Genomic DNA, 21,439 nt, shown 5'->3' on the forward strand with positions numbered 1-21,439 from the left:
TACTGCTGAGCACAACGACACATGCTTCTAATCACAGAGCTCAGGAGGCAGAGGCAGGTGAATCTCTGTGTTTGAAACCAGCCTGGTTAACAGAGTGAGAAACAAAGACTCCAGGACAGCTCTACATCATAAACCACCTGTGTAGGCACACAGAAAAAAAAAAAAAAAATATATATATATATATATATATATATATTAAACCATGTCATGTTTTGCTGTTTTGCTGAAGGTGTTGAACCCAAAATTGCAAACTGAACAGTCATTCAGAGGAAAATGGTCAGCAGCTGTCCTGTAAACTATTTTCTATCTTTTACTGGAAATCCTCAGGAAAAAAGAGATGACTTGGGCAGATCTGATCATCTCAAAGCCATTACACTAATGCCCTTATGTAGTAGCATGCTGAGTAGTAGCATCTGCTTACAACTGTCTGTGATAGAAAAACCTGGAATTTATGAGCATATGGGATATTCCTTTGAAAATTACCATATAAATTATTTAATGAGCAAACTATAAAACAGAACTGCCATGCTTGAAATAGCTCCCTTCTGACACATATGCAACACACAGAACCCGTGTTAAACTGAACTAGTATTTATATAAAAGACCTAGGAAGCACCACAGACAAGCTCAAATTTTATTTCAATTTATCAGCAAAGCTTATCTATGGAATTCTTTTGACTCTGAGGTTCTGACTTAATAATCCATTCACACACTCTCATCTATGAATGGTAAGGAAGGGCAGACAGACTTCATTACTGAGTAGACAGGTCATCAAAATGCACTATAATCTTGGATTCTAAACAAGAGACAAAGATATCTTCTTTCATAGTTTAACTCTGGAGAGCTTTATTGTAACAATTCAAGATGTATAAACAGAGTCCATGTACCATGGATAGTACTGTCTTGATGTTAAATGTTCTAATTCTGATAGGTTAGCTACGGGAGTAACTTTAGCAACTTAGGGCTCCTCATTCCTGCAAATTCACTCTTATGTGACTAAGACAAAAATCTCTATAAATAAGAGGTAGCAAATGATAAAATGGTAAAAGGTAAAATGTTAACAATTAGGATATCAGAGTACTGGGTTTTCCAAAAGTTGTCTACACTATTTTCAAACTTTTCTAGAAGTTTTAAAACATTTCAAATTAAGCTTAAAATGGTGAAAGAATGAGGAAAATAACGTGGTATAGTGGGGAGTAGATGAGCTGCAGTATGAATAAGTCATGAAATCTAGCGAAAGTCTGTGCAGTTGTCTTACCTTTCACTCTCAGCACTGGAAGGAGGCTGAAGAAATTCTCTGCTAGAAATGGACTCTCTGAATTCTCCAATTACTGACAGGGTAATTTTGCGCATGCTTCCATAGAAGAGCTGAATGTCATTAGGCCGCTGGGGAAGATCACATGCTGCAAAAGAATACATGCTGAAACACATGAATCCTCACACGAGCACAGCAATTACACACAGCCATACTATTTCCTTAGGTTGGAATAGGAAATATCTCAACTATTAACACCATTGACTTGTATAGACTATCTACCACTAGCGCTGACAAATCTGAACCAAAATGTAAGCTATCATCTATCATCTTTGCCACTCTGTGACCTCTGGCAACTTAAGAAACCTCTCAAAGCATTAGTTTCTGGAATGGTAATAATCTATCTCGGGGGTACTGTGAACCTTAAAGCATGAACATTTTTCAAGATATGTATGGCAACAAATATATATGGTGAGTGAGGCACTATTCTAATTCTTCAGGTTGGCTAAATTTCCAGACTGACTCTTTGAGGGAGGTATTATGAGGTATATATTTAAAAGGAGGAATTTGACGCACAAAAAGGTTAAGGGCAAGTTTCACAGTTAAGCACATCTAGGAATTAGTCACTATTATCATTACTAAATATTTCTAGATTAATAAAAAAGTGTGCACATCATGAACATCTTTAGATTAGGCTGCCTGAACATATATATACAAGAAACTTTAGTGTACTTCATTCTATCATTCCTTAAAAGGTATATATTTTAAATGGAATAAAATAAACACAGTAAATTTTTCTTGAGACAGGATCTCATGTAGCCAAGGCTAGTCTTGTAATTCTGACACTCCTGACTCCACTCCCAAAAGCTTGTATTACATTAGTGTATCACCATGCTAGGCAGCAAGTTTAAATTTATAGTAACTATGCTATGACTATAAATTATAAGAGTAGTTGCCACTTATTACCCATGTTGTAAGAGACCACAACAAATATTTGTAATAGTAAAATGTTCAAACAAATTTCAGTAACATAATCACAGAGAATGCTGTTCTCATAGGCAAAGTATGGCATCCATCAACACAAACAAGTGGGACTGTTTCATTCATTCATTCATTCATAGAGCAGAATGCCCAATGTACACTGTATTCTGATATCCAGAAACCTGGTAAAAGTCACAACTCAAACTACCTGACATGAGTGATCTTGAAAGTTACTTGAGCTCACGGTTTCTCAAAACAACCTTTCTTACATTTCTTGAATATCTGGACAAGGAGCTACCCTGAAGTACCCTTCCTCATTCTAGACCATCTTCTCCATTCTGTCTAGTTTCCTGTTCCTTCAAGTATATTTCAACAGTCACTCTAGCCCTTTCTCTGTGCCTCTCCCATTCCTAAGCGCACACTGCAGTCATCTCCCCCCAATACACTTAAGTCTTCCCCACATCTGTCTCCTACATCTGTCAGCCCTTTATGGTTAAGGACTGCATTCTGGTGTCCACTCAGCTGATACCATATCTCTTCAGAATGCATCTACTTAGCAGGTATATGGACTATCACTAGCTGGTGGAATTATGCCAACTTCCAAACCATGCTAAACTCTACTTACATCTTCACCAAGCTACAATGTTATTTACTATGTGTGTTCACAGCAAAATGCAGTTTAGCTCTTAACTAGACTATCCTCTGAGGAAGTGATAATTTCTTAAGTAGCAAAGCTGGGTCTTAAATATGCTTATTCATGTGTGATATTATTTATATATTGAATTATTTTACCAAAATGACAGGTTGCTATAAAAATTTTAAATGGTATTTTTCTTAATAAATGAAAATATTTTTATGACATTTATCCCAAATTCATATCACTGTTCTAATGGCTATAAATATTATGCTCTGTTTTCTTAGAGACTTAGGTCACGGCTAACTTCTTATAACTATCAACAACACTGTGTAAAAATTATTATGGCACAAAAATTATACACACATTTTTACAGTTTAGATGTCTTGGTACATTTGTTTTGTATGGATAAATAACACAATTAAATATCTGAACTGTTTTTTTCAAGTGAGACTAAGCATCTAGGCTAGTACTCTACATTCTACTTGGAATGTTTTGGGAACCTACGTTTCTAAATATGATCATGAAACCTGAAGCAGCAGAAACTTGAATGTAATGATGGCCCCCATCTTCCTTCCAGTCATGAGCCTGACATCTAAAAATCTTATGGAAATCTAAAATATTTATAAAGCAAAGTTCTTCTATCTAATTTTCAAAACAAATCTTGCTGGGTGGCAGTGGCACATGCCTTTAATCCCAGTACTGAGGAGGCCGAGGCAGGGAGAGGCAGGCAGATCTAGGACTTTGAAGCCAGCCTAGACAACAGAGTGAGTTCCAGGATAGCCAAGGCTACATACACAGAGAAACCCTTTCTCAAAAAACCAAAACCAAAACAAAACCCCAAAAAACAAAAACCAACACTTACGGATGAGAAGCTAAATGCCATTCTCATTCCATAAAAAAGGAAACTGAAACTCACTAGTGTGGTTTGCCTGAAGTCAACACAGCTCAGATTCAGCTGGACACCAAACGAACCTTGGTCCTGTTCTCAGTCCATGCCTAAATAATACCACAAATGACCCAAAGGGTCAAGGATGCTACAATTCTTACCTTCATCTACAAGTAGCTCATCCTGAAATGTTTCAGCAAAGTCAATGTTTCGTAGTACAGTATGTTCTGGAAGTATCTGCTTTATGATTCCTGGTTTATTCAGCAGGGCTCTGCCAGAAGAAATGTTTTTACTCACTTTATATATAAAAGTGACCTAAATCAGATTTTAATTGAAGTATTTGGCAAACCCCACTAAGAGCATGATACATTCATACATAGATCATATATCTTAAATCATAAGATATGTACTTATTAGACCCAAACCTGCTTTTGAAAGTTCAGCTAAATGAAATCATTAGCATTAGTTTAATAGTAATGTCAAAGCAGGGGCTTATTAATGTAAGAGTAGAAAGAAAATGATATTTCAGGGCTTATCTTTTCATTATTTGTGACAATTTGGTCAAAGAACTTGTCTCAGTGGTGGGAGGGACAATAAATGATTGAGCTGTTTGGGGAAATAATTTAAGTAACCACATAACTACTGTAAAAATAGGCATCTTCCAAAAGACTTCTGCAGTGAGAAATAAACTATAAATATCTCTATAATTCTCAGATGTTCACAAACCAAGAAAATTTCAGTACTGTAAATTTTTGGTAAATAGAAGTTATGAAACAATACACTAGGTTTTTTAAGTTTCAGTAAAGAGAAAGGGAAACAGGAAATGTGATAATCTGATTTCTCCAAATTATTCTGAAATAATTAAGAAGCCAGGTTCAACTGTACTTGGTGGTACAACACCTGTAATCCTAGCACTCAGAAGGCAGAGGCACTTGAATCTCTGTGAGTTCAAAGGCAGCCTGGTATACATAGGAAAGCCGGGCTATGTAGACAGACCCTGTCTCAAAAAGAAAAGAAAAACAAAAAAAAAAAGAACAAGAACAAGAACAAGAAGCTAGCTTCAAAGGATCACATAGCAAGCCATCGTTCTCAACGTGAGCTTCATCTGCCTTATACTTTGGTTTTCTAGCCCAAGAAACTCAATTTCACAATAAGAATTTAACACATAACAATGTACCATTTTTAATCACACTTGACCAAGAACAATATTCCAAACTTCCCCACTCAGTATATTAAATCATATTTATATTAGGTGTATCAGATTTTATAAAGAATCTATAAGTTAAACCACCCTCACATTTCTAAAATACAGTATCTTTTCTATAATTTCTAGCCTTCCTAGAACTATTCTAAATTAATCATGTAGGTTTATATAAAATAATCTGTGAGTTCTTAAAATCTTTTCTGAAACTGACCTAATACAGTCGTAAGTATATTAGGAGTAGGAAAAGTGTGAGGAACTATGCTTTAAATATGTAGTAGTAGTATAAAGAATGGTGATACTCTTGGATAAAGAAAAAGTATAATCTATACGTCAAGAAGCCAGAATTCAGGAAAACACCTTTATGTTTCCTCCAATATCTCTAACTCACATTATACCAATTATGAGCCACATAAATTTTACCAATGCTTTTCTTCATCTATCTAATAAATAGTGAGGTATATTCTAAAATTTACAAATCATTAACTGTCCTTGTTTTCACTAAACAGTTCCCAGCACTAGCTAAGGGAAGTAATCTACCTTCGATACTGCTGTCTGAAGAGTTCATCACCACCAAAGAAGTATACAGTTAGTAGTTCTGTTGCAGGTTTATTATCACTCTTTCTGTTTGATGGATTATAGATTAAAGTAACATCCTGATACAAAAAAAAGAGAAAACCATGAGTATGAAATTTCAGTATTTTTCCTCAGAAAGTCATGAACAAACAATCCTGCAATCCACAGAAGAACCCATGTATATTCAGAAGGCAGAGAAAGGCGGATCTGAGTACGGAGCCAGCCTGATCAACAGTTCCAGGACAGCCAGGGCTACACAGAGGAAGTCTGTCTCAGAAAAGAAGAAATGTACACCAGTTCTTCCAGGAAGCCTAGGTAAGTACTTCCATCCCACACTCCCTCCCAACATGGTTTTAGCTCTTGGCCATAAAATGCTAATTAATATTAATAAAAAAAATTTTAGGGCAGAGATTTTATACTTACTTCTTGGGTTCTTTCCTTAAGTACAAATTTATCTGGAAAAATTCTGAATACTTTAGGATCCAGCAAAACTTTTCTTTGAGAATCTTTAAAACACACTGCTCTAACAAAGGCTGCTCTAGAACCAGTGTTGCGAACAGAAAAAATAACTTTACTTTCTTTGCCAGGAATTAAGTCATTCATCGTTACCAAGTAACTGTCAGATAATTTTTTAACATCTTCTAAAATAAGATTACTTGTTCCTCCATATCCAGATAAAGGTATCTAAAAAATAAAACACATACACATCCAAAATTATTTTTATATAAAAAAGCAGAAAACATATTATAGTCAAAAGAAAATATAGATTTAATACAAGTAAAGTTTTTAATGTTTGTATCCTTGAGTCAGTAATCACCCAACTTCTAGTCCACCATTTTATATATACTTAATATATATTATTAAATACATTTTGTTGAGAGAAATACAAATAGCACTTCCAAACTGCATATCTTCAGACTACAGACAATCATTTCCTGTTGCATAATCCAAGCTTAACCAAAGAACAATACTAAAACTAGTACAGCTACGCTTGCATTCATAAGGTGAAGCATACATACATTGTAATTTACTTTGAAATGACTAAAAACATAATGTACTGGTAAGGTGGTCAGCTGCGTAGAACCTAAGTGGTATTTTTTCAACTTCTCAGGAATACTTTATGAGAGGAAAAAGCCCATCATCGCAGTGTTGGTAGAGCTACTGTCAGGGAGGAGCCTGCCAACAGGACTAAACCTAGGTCTAGTACTCAAAACCCCAGGGCAGGCTAGAGAGTGGCAAACCTGAGACTGAAGCCAGCGTTGAGGGGTGCTGGCTGTAGTCTTTACAGGGGCTGAGCCTCCCAAACAACAGAGTCACAGGTGCCTTCCATTATAAAGGAAGAAAGGAAAACATCTACCTTACTAGAAAGTAACATTCTTTCACAGGTTCTAAATAGGTCCTTGAGAATATGAAAACATCAACAATTAATTTTGCTTTACCTCATGTGCTTATCAAAACTACACTGAAAACTTAACTGAGGTTCCTCATAAATTTGATTGACTTATTATAATAAAGTAATAACATTTCTAAGACTTTCAGATCAAAAACCTACACATCTTATCATTTAAAATTACTTCCTATAGCTGAAAAGAGCCAAAACTATTCCAATTTTTTTTCATTTCCTACAGTTTTATGAGTAAGTTTTCTGCATGCTATTAAACAGGAAATGATAACGAGAAAAAGCATCTTTGAAAACACTCAATAGAAGTATTCTTTCTGAACATTAGTCCCCCAGTATCCTCAGGGAGTCTGTTCCAGGACAGCCCCATATTCATGAATTCCAAATTCTATGATGTTCAAGTCCTTTCTATAAAATGACATTGTTGTTACATATGACCTATGCACACCCCAACATACCCATTAAATCATCTCTAGAGGCTACAATATAAATGCAACACAAATGCCATGTAAATAACTATTGTACTGTTTAGAAAATAGTATCAAGAGAAACAGTATAAATGTTCAGTACAGATACAGTTCTTCTCAAGAATTTTTGGCTCAACAGACATAGTTCCTGCTATACAAGCATGAAGCCTGGAGCTCAGATCCACACATAACCCAGTATTTAGTAACTACAAACCAAAAGCCCTAAGGCAAGCTAGCTAGCCAAAACAGCAAGTGCCAGGTTCAGAGTCTGATTCAGTAAATAAAGTGAAGTGACAAAGGAAGATCCCCGAAGTTAACCTTCAGCCTCTATGTGCGTGCACACATATGTGCATTCCACACACATGCTAAAACACAAAAGTGAAAATCTTAAATTAAACCGACTTGATTTGATGCTAACCAGTCCATAGATTAATCACTGCTCTAAAGGAGGGCTTCTTAAGCTCATTATCATTGGTATCTTGGGCTGGATATTTATTCGGGGGGGGAAGGAGATGATAATATTCTTGTCCTAGTCTCATGTCCTAGTCTCAATTAAGGCAATCAAAACTGTCTCCAGATACTAACAAACATCTGTGGGAGCAACACAGACTTAGGTTGATAAGCACTGCTCTCAGTAACTGTGAGAGAGCGCTGTATTTAGCACCCTAGGGATTAAATTAAGTAAGTGTGGGTTCCACACTTATATAGCCTCAGTTAACCTGTGTAGAATATGGAGACAGCAGTTTTATCTCAGGTTATATTGAAAACAAAATGTGATATTCCACCTACCAATTAATAATGATGCTTAACATGCATTCAACATGCAAAAAAAAAAAAACTAATTTTTATTTCAGTCCATCATGCTTTATGCTATTCAGAGCACAGAATATTCCATTCATTCCTCAGAACCAAACCATAATACTGGGACAAGAAGCTGCATGTCATGAGTAAAATATTGAAGTCTCACTCCAGAGTGAGTGTAAATGATGAGACAGGGCTGGTTTTCTGGATTTTCTCAAATCCGATACGAGGTTCCTCCTGCCACCTTATTAGGCTATTTTATCTTTAACAGTGTAAGTCTTTTCATAAAACACAAGCCATTTTGAGCTGGGGAATCCACAGATAAACCTCACCCTACCCATGAGAATTTATGCAGGCAGGAATTGCACTAAGACCCTGGTTTGTTTAGGAAGATGCCAGGCTATAAATCAGAACTTGGCAACTATTCAATCAAATGTTTCTGCCCTAAACGACTAACAACCTCAAATACTGGCTAATAAGCCTGGAATTTACCACATCATATTCAGGATAGTGTAAAGACATAGTTCATTTAGCTCTTTCCACAAACCCAATTTTATTTTCACAAAAAATCAAATCAGAGTGCTATACAACTATGTACATTAAAGCTTTGTGACAGGGTCTAAGAATGACCACTTACATATTCAAACAATTTGGACCACCATGGGACCAAGTAAGTTGCTCCACGGGTAATACATTAACTCTGGAGTCAAATAAAGCTATCTTGATCAAGCTTATAATTGATCACACTGCCAAAAGGGAGAATATAAATTCAGTTCTGGCCTCACTGCCAGATAAATGTGCAGCCTGAAGAAACTCATTTCTATGTAGCTATTATCTGACTGTGCTGCTCTTACTTTCTTTCCTCAATGATTTATCCATTTTATCTGTACTTGTTCTGAATATTTATGCAAATAGCTTTAAATCATTTTTTTTTAATCTGTCAAGCTGAAGAGATGGCTCAGTGGTTAAGAGCACTGGTTGCTCTTCTAGAGGACCCAGGTTCAATTCCCAGCACCCACATGGCAGCTCACAGCTATCTGTAATTCCAGTTCCAGTGGATCTGATATCTTCATGCATCCAAAACGCCAATGCACATAAAATAAAAAATAAAATAAATAAATCATTAAAAAAATTGTCTTTGTAGACCTAGTATCTGGAACACAGTCTAAAAAATTACGTCAAGAGATATTTGCTAAAGTCCAAATTTGCCAAAATTCTTCTGTTGGAATAATTCCCAACTTAACAGCATTAGGAAGTAGGAATAAAGTCATGACAGCCCTGGTTTGTAAAAGCGAAATTAGTGTGCTTTTAAAAGGTGGGAAGAGTGCTCTCAGCCTTGTACCAGCTGAAGGCACGAAGAAAAGAGTGCCATCTTTGAAACAGAATGCACCTCCCTGCTACACAACTGGCACATTGATCTTGGACACCCAGATTCAGAACTGTGAAGAATAAATGTTTAAAAATTATCTAGTATGGGGCTGGAGAGATGGCTCAGCAGTCAAGAGCACAGTCTGCTCTTCCAGAGAACCAAGGTTCAATTCCCAGCACCACATGGTGGCTCACAATAATCTGTAACCATAGTTCCAGGAGATGCAACACCCTCTTCCGGCCTCCATGGGCACCATACACACTTGTGGTACAGAGACATTCAGGCAAGATACTCCTACACATAAAATAGTAATTATCTAGCTTGTAGTATTTGTTGTTTATAATGGACCAAATGAGCTAAGAAAATATTCTTATAATAATCTTAAAATAATCTCAGACAAATTAAACAAATGGTCTACATATTTGCTCTCCCTGGATTTACCCAAAATGTGTTTATGTTAGGGATGTTTCAAATTTCTCAAGCTGAAATGAAATTTTAAAAGCATTAGGATACTTGGTGGTTATATGAACCTCCCAATAGTTGGTTTTAATGACTTGATAATTATTCTATAATTTGTTTTAAGTCTAAACTTAGAAAAATCAGAATGTATAACTTACCAATATTAAAGCAATGGTTATAACTTGACATGAACTTCACAGAAGGAAAAAAAGCAGTGAATTTCTCTTACCATAAACTTAATGCCTGGCTGTGATCGAATCCCAAGTTGTTTGATCTCTAGCTTAGCCAACATACAAGATAATCGAGTAGGTGCGAATAACACAGAGATTACACAGTCTTCACCTGGGCAAATTCTGATCTCACAGTTACTGGTCAATCGCTCCTCTGAGCCAAAAGTGTTTTGAATCTAAAATTTAAAAACAAGTAACAATATAAATCAAACCCTAGCACAAATGAAACATACATTAATATAAGCTCTTTAACAATTAGTCTTGGAGGCTGAAAGATGGCTCAGCAACTAAGAGCACTGCTCTTTCCCAAGACCCAGGTTCTGTTCCCAGTGCCTACATGGCACTCACAAGCATCTCTAACTCCAGTCCCAGAGAACTGACACCTTCTCCTGAAGTCTATGGGCACCAGGCATGCACACCCTACAAAAACATACATACAGGCAAAACACTCACACACATAAAACAGAATTTAAAAATCTTTAAAACCTACAAACCAACAAAAACTCAGTTGGTCTGGATAAGGAGGCAGCCCAGTCATCGCGAGCTTGCCAACCATGTACAAGACCCTGGGTTCCATCCCCAGCACTACAAAAAACAGATACAGAACACTTCGTCTAGGCTAAGTAGGCTGCCATATACGCATAATCAGCACTTGGGAGGCAGAGGCAGATGGATCCCTGAGTTCAAGGCCAGCATGGTTTACACAGTGAATCCCAAGCCAGCTACACAGTGAGAATAATCTCAGACAAATTAAACAAATGGTCTACATATATTGAGTGTACTGTACTCAGAAAAAAAATCTAAAACAGAACCCACAGATAGTGATACAGGCCTGTAGAAGCCAGGAGGATCATCAGTTTCAGGCCAGCTGTGGCTAGACAGTGAGACCCTGTTGCATAAGAACTGTTTAAATCTTTATATAGTCTGGATATTAGCCCTTTGCCAGATATAGGATTGGTGAAGATCCTTTCCCAATCTTTAGGCTGTCGTTTCATACTGAAAACAGTGTCCTTTGCTTTACACTTTACAGAAGCTTTTCAGTTTAATGAGGTCCCAATTTATTGATTTAAGAGCCTGTGCTGTTGATGTTCTGTTCAGGAAATTATCTTCTGTGCCTATGAGTTCAAGGAGACTCTAGCCTACAAGGTATCAAAGCAGAGGTGGAGACTCATAGACAAACTTTGGGCAGAGTGCAGTGAATCTTATGAAAGGAGAGATAAAAAGGTCTGAAGGGACAGGAGCTCTACAAGGATAAACAAACAAACAAATAAATAAATGAAATCTGGGCACAGGGGTCCTTTCTGAGACTGTTAACCCAACCAAGGACCATTCACAGAGATAACCTGAAACCCTGCACAGATGTAGCCCGTGGCAGCTACATGTCCAAGTAGGTTCCCTAGTAATGGGAACAGGGACTGTCTCTGACATGAACTCGGTGCTCTTTGCACCCTGAGGGGGGTGCAGCCTTACCAGGCCACAGAAGAAGACAATGCAGCCAGTCCTGATGAGAACTGATAGACTAGAAGGGAAGGGGAGGAGGACCTCCCCTATCAGTGGACTTGGGGAGGGTCATGGGAGATGAGGGAAGGAAGGTAAGATTGGGAGGGGACTAGAGAGAAGGTTACAGCTCAGATGCAAAGTGAATAAACTGTAATTAATAACACAAAAAATGAATTTTTTTTTAAAAAAAGAAGTATTTAAATCAGAAAAGACAAATAGTGAAATACGAACCTGAAAGCAATCCTGATCCTGTCCTTTGATAAGTAGTCGCAAGTTTTGGGTTGTAGTTGTAGAACTGTTTCGTAAAGCTAGTTTCTGAAGCCTAAAAACAATTATACATTTTAAATGTTTCCTCCCTTATGGATACTGCTACAATGAAAAGAAAAAAGAAAAAAAAAAAAAGCTACAATGTCTAAAGATAGGATGATTGCACATCTCACCCTCATAGGCTAAAATCATCCTTCCAGTTATGGAATCTATTTCTGAAAATTTAAGGCTTATTAAGACTCATCTTAACAAGGGAAGGTTTTTAGTTTCTCTAATTTTACCTTCTCAGATGGCCTTAGTCTTTTAAATACATACATATGTATGGGTATATACATATTTTGCACTTTAAAAGATAAGCTGTAGAAATTATTGAAAAAAGTCATCAAGTCTTTAACAGAGCCAAAATTTGTTGCTCAGTTTTGTTTTCAGGAAAACAAGAGGTCAGGGCTATGAGTTCCTGTATACAAAGTAGTCTTTTCATCAGTATACTGAATTCACTCTACTTTTTACAGACATTATAATGTAAGTGGACATATAAGTAGCAGGTTATTAATATGAAAAACCCTAAATCTTTCAAACTACTTCCTCTTGTCACTTAATACAAAGTAAGTGAAGAAATCCCTGTTATGCACAAAAAAATGAAGACCATTATCACTTAATTTGAAATCTGTTCTAAGTATTTAACTGGATTGCAATCTCCCAAACAAGATACAGTGCCTTGATTATCTTCTTTCTGCCTTTCCATAAAAGGAGCTCTCATACTCCTAAATGCTTACTCAACTGATAATACCAAAGAGCCTATAAAAATAAAAGGCAGTTCGAGATTATTTTTAAAATTAGACATTACACATTCTTTTTAATTTAGGTTCATCATATGAAGATTAAGAAAATATATGACAGATTTATCTCAAAACTAAAAAAAATAATATAGTTGTATTTAACACCTAAGAGAATAACATTAGATAGACAACAAAATCTCTTGGATGGTTGCTGTGAATACTTACTGTGTCCTGCCTAGAGGGATGCCTCCCCAAGTCAGAAACTGCTTATTAGACAGAATCAATGGAATATCTGAGCAGTGAGGTTCAGGTGGCAGAGGGTTACTCCCAGAAGAAATTACTTCACCTTTTAACACTACTTCATATTGAGGTCCCAATGGCTGCACAAATATTTTCAGGATCCTAACCAAAGAAGAAAATATAAGTCAAGTGTCCCATATTCGGTTCTTTTGGCAATAAAGTGTTTGTGATCCAAGCACAGTATTCTACTCCAAATGCTTATATTCCAGGAGAAAAGTACACACACAAAAAAGAAGTATTGATCACAATAATTATTGATGAGGTATTGTGGGAAGAGGAAGTCAGCACAGGATTGAGGGCAAGCAGTTGAGGCACAGTACTTAAACTAGTGCACCTTTTCCCACAAGATTCTAGTGATAAATTGCCAGGACATGGGCATTCTGTACCCCATGCTGAGGATGAGCAATGGGTGCCTCTGTGGGTGCTTCTGAGACACATACTAAGTAGAGATCGATGCAGTCAAGTTCAAATACAAACAATGATATTCTGAATGAAAGTTATTTATCGCTTAGAGGTCAGAGCCACAGGTCCTAGAGAAGACATGGGAAGAATTATAAAGCAATGAAAGAAATAAAAGAAAAGAAAAGAGAAAGAAAGAAAAAGACAGAGAGAAAAAGAAAGAGAGAGAGAGAAAGAGAGAGAGGGAGAGAAAGAAAGAAAGAAAGAACGAACGAACGAAAGAAAGACAGAAAGACAGAAAGACAGACAGACAGACTTCTGGGGGGAAAATGTTAAAGAGAACACCATAATTCATGCTTCATGATTTTTGTCACAATATACCAAAAAAAAAAAAAAAAATAGCAATTTCTTAACTTTGACTTAGTTGGTTTAAGAAAAGCATTTTACTAACAAAAACAAAAGACGTCCCTGTGAGATTGTTTAATGGGAAAAAGCTCTTGCTGTGCAAGCCTGAGGACCTGAATTTCATCCCCAAGCTCGTGGTGGAAGGAGAAACAACTACTGAAAGTCATCCTCCACATATGTACACATGGCATGTGATGCTCATACCACACACATCATGCACACAACAGTGATAAGATAAATTACATATATGTATGTGTAAATTACGTGTGTACACATTATGTGTGTGCATGTGTGTGTGTGCATAAAAAGTTACTGAAAAGATTAAAGCACAGCTCTATCATTATATTATGTATTAGGTGAAGTAAAACATGTACCTGCACATGAGTGAAACGTAGATAAGCAAGTAGTCATTATAAATAGTTTCACATTTACCTTTCCTCACATGCTTTAGGATCCTTTGGAATAAATGAAACTATAACTTCATGTTCTTCTCCAGGTTTAAGAGACAGACTCTCTGGATCCACTGAAAATTGACTCCCTTGGTCTGCGACCTAAGCAATGACATAACCACACCTTAACTCACATCAGGAAGCTCTTCCTCAGTTTTCTTGTATCGTGTGTCTTTCTTTGCTAATTTTTATTTCAGGCTGGCCTTGAACTCAGAGATCCACCTGTCTCTGCCTCCCAAATCCAGGGATTAAAGGTGTGTGCCACTGCAGACACGGCCACTCAGCTATTTTTTTAGATTTTTATGTATACAGATGCTTTGCCTACATATACACATGCTCTGTGGGTGTGTGCTATGCCTGCAAGGCTAGAAGAGGGCATCAGATCCCTTGGAATTGAAGTTAACAAATCAATGTAATCTGCCAGGTAGGTGCTGGGAACCAAACCTGGATCATCTCAAAGAGCAGCAACTGCTTTTAACTACCCATCTCTCCAGTCCCTAATATGTCTCTTATTAACTAGGATATTTGCTCATTATAATTCCTCTTCAAAAGTATATTTCTTTCCTTCTACCTACATCCTATCCTCCATTTCAAATCTTCCTCCCACCCCATCTCCAATTGCTGATAACCCCCACCATTTCACTCACCTGGGCTATCAGAAATAAAACTCTATTTTATATATGCAGACCACACTTTTCTTTTTTTTTTTTTTCAGACCACACTTTTCTTTTTTTTTTTTTTTCAGACCACACTTTTCTAAATGATCACAGATGCCACACAAAATTCTAAGGAACTACTCAAAAAATTCTTATATTCAAAGCATTAGGCTTCAACATCAACCACAGATATACTTCAGGTTAGGCTGACTCTCGATTTCACAACACTGTTCTTAATTCTGAGTTTAAGCCTCATAGCATCCTGACAAGGTTACTAGCACAGTAGCCATCAGAAAATAAGAAACAGAAATACTACAGCACTCTTGCAGAAATTCTTACCTTGATATCTAGACAAACTTCAATATTCCCAGCATTTTTCAAAGGCAAGGGCTGCTTTGTTGAGGAATTTACATCAGCCAACAAATAGACAGTCTACAGGGTAGGGCAAAGATGCATTCAAAAAGTTGTCACAATTAAAGAAATATCAACCTGGATACAACAGAATACAATAGAAAGAAGATGAGGATACCTGTAAGTCCTTGGGTGCATGGATCCTAGCTATGCCTGCTCTTGCTCGGAGGTCCACACTTCTAAGAACCGGCATAGGGTTTGGGCTGTCAACTTCTATATCCACTCTGGCCAGGAATTCTTCCGCTGGGCCTAGAATTTCTATAAAAGTTTTACTCTTTTAGTTCAGTAAAGAGATCCCAAATTTGGCTGGAGAGATGGCTCAGCAGTTAAAGGCTAGGCTCACAACCAAAACTGTAAGAGATCCCAAAATTTCACTAGTCACCCAAAAGGCTGTCTTTAAGGGTCCAAAGAAAATTCAAGAACCAAGGACATGGCTTACTGGGTAAGAGCGCTTGACATACAAGTCTGATGATCTAAGTATAATCCTCAGAACCCACGTAAAGGTAGGAAAAAACCAACTTCATAAATTAAAAAGAAAAGAAAAATCAGTTAAGGCTTTTAAAACAATCTAAACCTAAGTATGATTAGAGAGAAAAGTAGAAAGGAAATTGGCTTATTTCAGCACTTGCTGAGATTATCTATACCTACACAGGCCTGACCCCAAATGTCATGCCATCTTCCCCATTTTTCCAAACAACATAAAATTCTTGGCAATAGTCCAAAATATTGTCATTTACTTAATAAGAAAGTAAAGGGCAAATGTGAAGTTTAATTACAGAATTGAATACTGCCCCCAAAAATATGATACCTGAAGTGAGGAGTTTCTTTGGGCTATGGAAAATAATCCAAACTATCAGAAATTCTGGATCCTATGAAATAAAAAAAACACAAAATTTTAATATATATTAAGACTGAAATCTCAAAGAGATAAAAGTAGTTTGAAAACTTGTTCTTTACTTCTAAGCCAGTTTTGTTTTTAAAGTGAGCCAACTTACTTTTCCATCATAACTGGGAGGCATCACATGACTAACTACAGATGCAGCTACGAGCTGAGCAATCACATCAGCATAAGGAGCAGCTTTCAAAGGTGCACGGACGGGCTCTTTGGAAAATGTGAAGCATTGCCAGGCTAAGGCATTCTATTCAGAAACAGAAAAATCACTTTCAGCAAAGTCACTGCAGTACATTTGTTAATATACTCTTTAGCAATATAATTTACTTTTACAACAAAAGATTAACCGAGTATACTGGCAGTGTCTATAACTTCAAATCAATATATTCTGTAGGTCATCTCCAATTCTAAGTACTTACAGCATTAATGATCAGTCTGATTGGCACAGCAGCATGTGTCCTATTTATTAACTTGAGTGGGAGAGCTTTCCAGCCTTCATAGGTCAAATCACCAAAATCCAGAACCCCTTTCTTTTCTGTTTCTACCTAAGTATAAAGAAAGGACTGAGTGACAAAAGCCAGTCTATTATTAATAAATATCTTGTCTACATTCTTCTTTAGCCACAGTTAAGAATCAGAGTGATGGGTAAGCTTAGATCTAAGTTTTTCCATTTTATTTTATTTTCCATTTTATTTTATTATTGTCTGTAAAACTAAGTGTTAAAGTCTTCTTTTAAAATAGGCTAAGTATTCAAATATACTATAGATTACAGCAACGTGGGCTACTCTTACTTTGAAAACACTATTAGATCTTAAGATGAAACCAACCACTTTATAAAACATTTATAAAACATAACTCTTATTTGTTTAGTGTTTTTTCAAGACAAGGTTTCCCTCTACAACCTTAGCTGTCCTGCACTTGACTGTCTTGGATTATTTTGTAGACCAGGCTGGCCTCGAACACGCAGAGATCCACCTGCCTCTGCCTCCCCACCTGGCTTCATAAATTTCTTTTTATTTAGTCCTATCATTAGACTATTAATTCCTTAATTCCTTTCACAACTTCATGAAGATCTTGGTACAGTTCATATTTAGTCTGATACAAAAAGACTATTCAAAATTATATCAAATAGGCCTAGCAAAGGTTGAGAATAAGTGTGGACTATGTAGCAGATTGCTGTGTCTTTAACATTAGAGAGAAAACTAACAAACTGACCTTCATAGCACTTGTGTGAAATTTTATACAATATTTAAAATATATAAACTTTTCTTTTTATGATTTATGAAACTACAAGGAAATCAGACATGTTAGCAAGTGGGAGCTGAATTTCACAATGGCCAATGAAGGTCAGAGGTCCAAATTAACCTCCAAAGTAGTTGAGGTTTGACACTTTCCAAAGGTAGTATATTTCACCTGCTGGCCAAATCTGAAATGAAATGTAAACACCATACATAAAGTCCTGAAATTCAGAGTGTTCTTTCTAGAAATATATTTTTTTAATTAAAACTTAAAAATCTCTATCCTGCTGTTCAAAAAACAACAAAGAACCTTCCCAGGAAGGGATGGGTACATTTCAAAAGACTGTTTGCAAGAACAGCAAAGCCTGAGTCTAGGCCACACCAGCTACTGGCATAGAGCTCCAGCTGAGACACACAGAGACTTTCACACCTTCATTGCAGTTCCACAATTGCTCTCAGGGTAATGAAGACACATGGAAAGAGACATTGTAACAAAAACATGTTAAAGGAAGTTGGCATCCAGCAGGGCATAATGGATCACTCCTTTCATCCCAGAATTTGAGGAGGCAGAGGCAGGAAGACCCCTGTGAGTTTGAGGCCAGCCTAGTCTACAAATCGAGTCCAGGACAGCCAAGGCTACATTGGAATCCATTAACAAAAGAGAAGTAACAGAAAGATCAGCACTAGTCACATCAGACTTTAAACAAAAGGGGTGAAAGAATGACCCAGTTCTCAGCCCCTGATGCCTAAGACAGCAACTCTAATGGCCTAGTTTACACTGACTTATTTCATCTTATTACACCTACCTATGGTGCTTCTCAAAGTTGTCTTTTAAAATCAAAGCTTAGACATACTGACATTGGTATTTCTGAGCTTGCCAGATGAGTACAGTAGGGCCCTTGGTTTGGGACTCAACACTGCTCCACACTGCAAAGTAACCACTGATGTGAGCCACTCATAACATGAACGTGGAAACCTAAAATACTGCATGGGTCATAATTTTTCACATCTGCTAAAAATGTAAGCTGCTCAAGGGCAGGTCCAAAAGGCTTGGATAATAGATTTATTGACAAGGAAAAAATTAGAAATATTCTTTCTCAGTGGTCCTTAAGAGGACCTGAACAGGCAAAAACTGAGAATGTCTGTAGATATTTTTGGTTTTCACAACAGAGATAGGAACAGTAACTGGTTGCTAATGGGCAGGGGACAGGAGAAAAGCTGTGTATTCTACACTGTCCAAGACAGGCCCCTTATAACAATAGTTTTAAAAGCTGAAAACCCAGACCTAGCAAATGGCAAGCACAGCAGAGCTGATGGAGAAGTACTTGAGACCATCTCTAAGTTCACTTCTTTCTCCATGTCCTACAGCATAAACTGGTGAACTTAATTCTCTTGGAGAATATGAACTATGGAAAACTCCCGGAATGATTCTCACCATTCCAGTCTCTCAGGAAGGCTGCCTTGCCATTCACTCACCACAGCTCTGGCTTAAACTGTAAGTCACTATGGCATTGTTAAATTAAATGAAAGATGACCAAATAATAGTTAATCAAGAGCCCTTCATCTCAACAGGTACATATTCACATTAAGGGTTACTATCTCAACATGGGAAAAAGAAAGAAAAGGAGGAGGAGGTAAACCACTAGAACTTAGGTAAGTATGTATACAAGAGAAATCATAGGAAAATAGCTTGATGTTATACTTTATAATCCTTTAGTAACTCTATTCATAGTTCTATTTTAAAAAAATGGTAATTTCAAATCTTGAAATAAAAACAAAATAAGGACTTGATGTGGTAGCATATGCCTTTAATCCCAGTACTTGGGAGACAGAGGCAGTTGGATGGTTGAGGCCAGCCTGGTCTATACAGTAAGAGCCTGTATTAAAAAACAATAATTAAAAAAACAAAACAAAACAAAACAACAAAAAAAAAAAAAACAAAAACCAGCACTTGGGGAGACAGAGCATGTGGATTGCTGTCAGTTCAAAGCCAGCCTGGTCTACAACACAAGTCCAGGCTACACAGAGAAACCCTGGCTCAAAAAAAGCAAACAAAAAAAAAAAAGAGGAAGGAAGGATAGACAGAGGGAGAGATAATTAAGAACTAAGGGTCCAGTGTTTAAGAGCACTTGTTACTCTCAGAGTAAGAATTTCCTAGCATCCATATGGTGGCTCACAATTTGTAACTCCAGTTCCAGAAGATCCAGTAACTCTCCTCTGACCTACACAGGTATACATGTGGTGCATATACATACATGGAAACATACACTCATACACATAAAAGTAAATGAATCTAAAGGAAATATTTTTTAAGAAACAACTAAGATTTAGCTTGAAACACTGTGGCCCACAAATTCTTTCTTTATTAAAACATTAGCAAATGATAAAGATTCATTTACAAACAGTTACCTCAATAATAGGGCTTTCAGCAATGGCAGTAAGAGTGACTCTCCTTCCCAAAGCTTCTGCTTGAACTATTGTATCAGCATCTGCTGAAAATGGCCAAGAAGCAACACTGAATGTACATCTGAAAATCCCAGAATTTGTGGGTATAAAAAGAATTTTTATCTCTTCCGTGGCATGAGGTCTTACAACAAATTTATTCTTAAAAACTAAACATGTTTGTCTTGAAAGATCCACCTGTAAATAAGAGCACGATAGTGTGTTAGAAATGACCTTACCTTTCAAGGCTAATCATCTAATTTAAGACTCTTTTTCCCAGTCAAACTATGAAATCTCAGCCTTCATTACATGTTTAAAAAGACTCAACTCTTGTAACTCATTATTGAAAGGTATCATCAGTCCAAAGGAAAAGGCTCTTTGATGGTGGTAACATGACTTGTAGGTAAAAGGTATTTAATGTCAAACTTCACAACCTGAGTTTGACCCCTGGAACTCACATGGTAAAGGAGAAAACCAATGTTTACAAGTTGACCTTTGTTTGACCTATACACCTGGGTTATAGCATGCAAATAACCACCCACATAAGTGAAAATAAGTTAATCTCACTACATAAGAACTGTAACCACTCCTAGAGACTTTAAGGTGAACATATTTGCCTATACCCACACTTTTCTAAAAAGGACACTGAACACAGAAGTACTTCACAGCCCCAGAAACATGTGTAGGATATGATTTCTATTTCTACATACTGTGTCAAATCTCACCTTCAACCTACAATGCTTTCCTCCAGTTATTTTATTTTGATCTTATTTAATGATCTGGTAACAGATGGAAAGGTGAGGAAAATAAGAGAACAGAGAAGTAATGATTAATTCTGTCAACTACAACCACCTGGGAGATGGGCTTCTGGCCATCCCTGAGGGAGATTATCTTCATTTCTCTACCTGAAGTGGAAGACCAACCTATGGATGTTATGCCATTCCCTGTCTGCGACCTGGACTATGTGTGGAGAAAGGCAGTGGTGCTGCAGCGTGCATCCAGTGCTCTTTGCTTGCTGACTATGACACAGCCAGCTGCTTCACACTCCTGCAGCCTTGACTTTACTGCCATGATGGACTGTATCTTTGGACTGTGAGCCAAAATAAACCCTTTCTCCACAATGCTGTTTCTGTCAAGAGTATTTTGTCAAACACCAGGAAAAGACAGTGGCAATATTGTTTTACCAGGTAAGCAAGGACACTAAGAGGAGAAAGACAGTAAACCACCCTTGCTGGTTGACAAGTAACAGAGACAAAGCATGGACATATCACAGCAGGAGTGCTGATCCTTGTTCCCTCCCCTCCCTACTCACAACTTACGCATCAGAGTAAAGGAAAATTACAGAATCTAATGTCAGCTGCAGTTCACCATGTGAGATCCTTGCTAGACATTAGAGCTACTGTTTCCATTATTTCAAAAGATCATATAAGAAAATTAACA

At 37.0% G+C, this 21,439-nt stretch overlaps 1 protein-coding gene across 4 annotated transcripts in view; it reads right to left on the bottom strand.

Annotated features, from left to right (window-relative positions):
* The window catches only part of Cep192 (centrosomal protein 192), a 93,502-nt gene that overhangs the window by 24,338 nt on the left and 47,725 nt on the right, over window positions 1-21,439 (bottom strand). For all 4 annotated transcript variants that reach the window (XM_060377120.1, XM_021659515.2, XM_021659514.2 and 1 more), the window contains 14 exons: window positions 19,967-20,197; window positions 16,739-16,864; window positions 16,423-16,566; window positions 16,236-16,296; window positions 15,546-15,685; window positions 15,356-15,448; window positions 14,344-14,462; window positions 13,033-13,209; window positions 11,993-12,083; window positions 10,261-10,437; window positions 5,960-6,220; window positions 5,501-5,616; window positions 3,921-4,030; window positions 1,259-1,403 (listed from right to left, as the gene is read on the bottom strand). In XM_060377120.1, the coding sequence (XP_060233103.1) occupies window positions 1,259-1,403; window positions 3,921-4,030; window positions 5,501-5,616; window positions 5,960-6,220; window positions 10,261-10,437; window positions 11,993-12,083; window positions 13,033-13,209; window positions 14,344-14,462; window positions 15,356-15,448; window positions 15,546-15,685; window positions 16,236-16,296; window positions 16,423-16,566; window positions 16,739-16,864; window positions 19,967-20,197 (1,991 nt within the window). The remainder of the gene's footprint in view (window positions 1-1,258; window positions 1,404-3,920; window positions 4,031-5,500; window positions 5,617-5,959; window positions 6,221-10,260; window positions 10,438-11,992; window positions 12,084-13,032; window positions 13,210-14,343; window positions 14,463-15,355; window positions 15,449-15,545; window positions 15,686-16,235; window positions 16,297-16,422; window positions 16,567-16,738; window positions 16,865-19,966; window positions 20,198-21,439) is intronic.

The sequence above is a fragment of the Meriones unguiculatus genome, chromosome 2, assembly GCF_030254825.1.
Source record: "Meriones unguiculatus strain TT.TT164.6M chromosome 2, Bangor_MerUng_6.1, whole genome shotgun sequence".
Classification (NCBI taxonomy): domain Eukaryota; kingdom Metazoa; phylum Chordata; class Mammalia; order Rodentia; family Muridae; genus Meriones; species Meriones unguiculatus.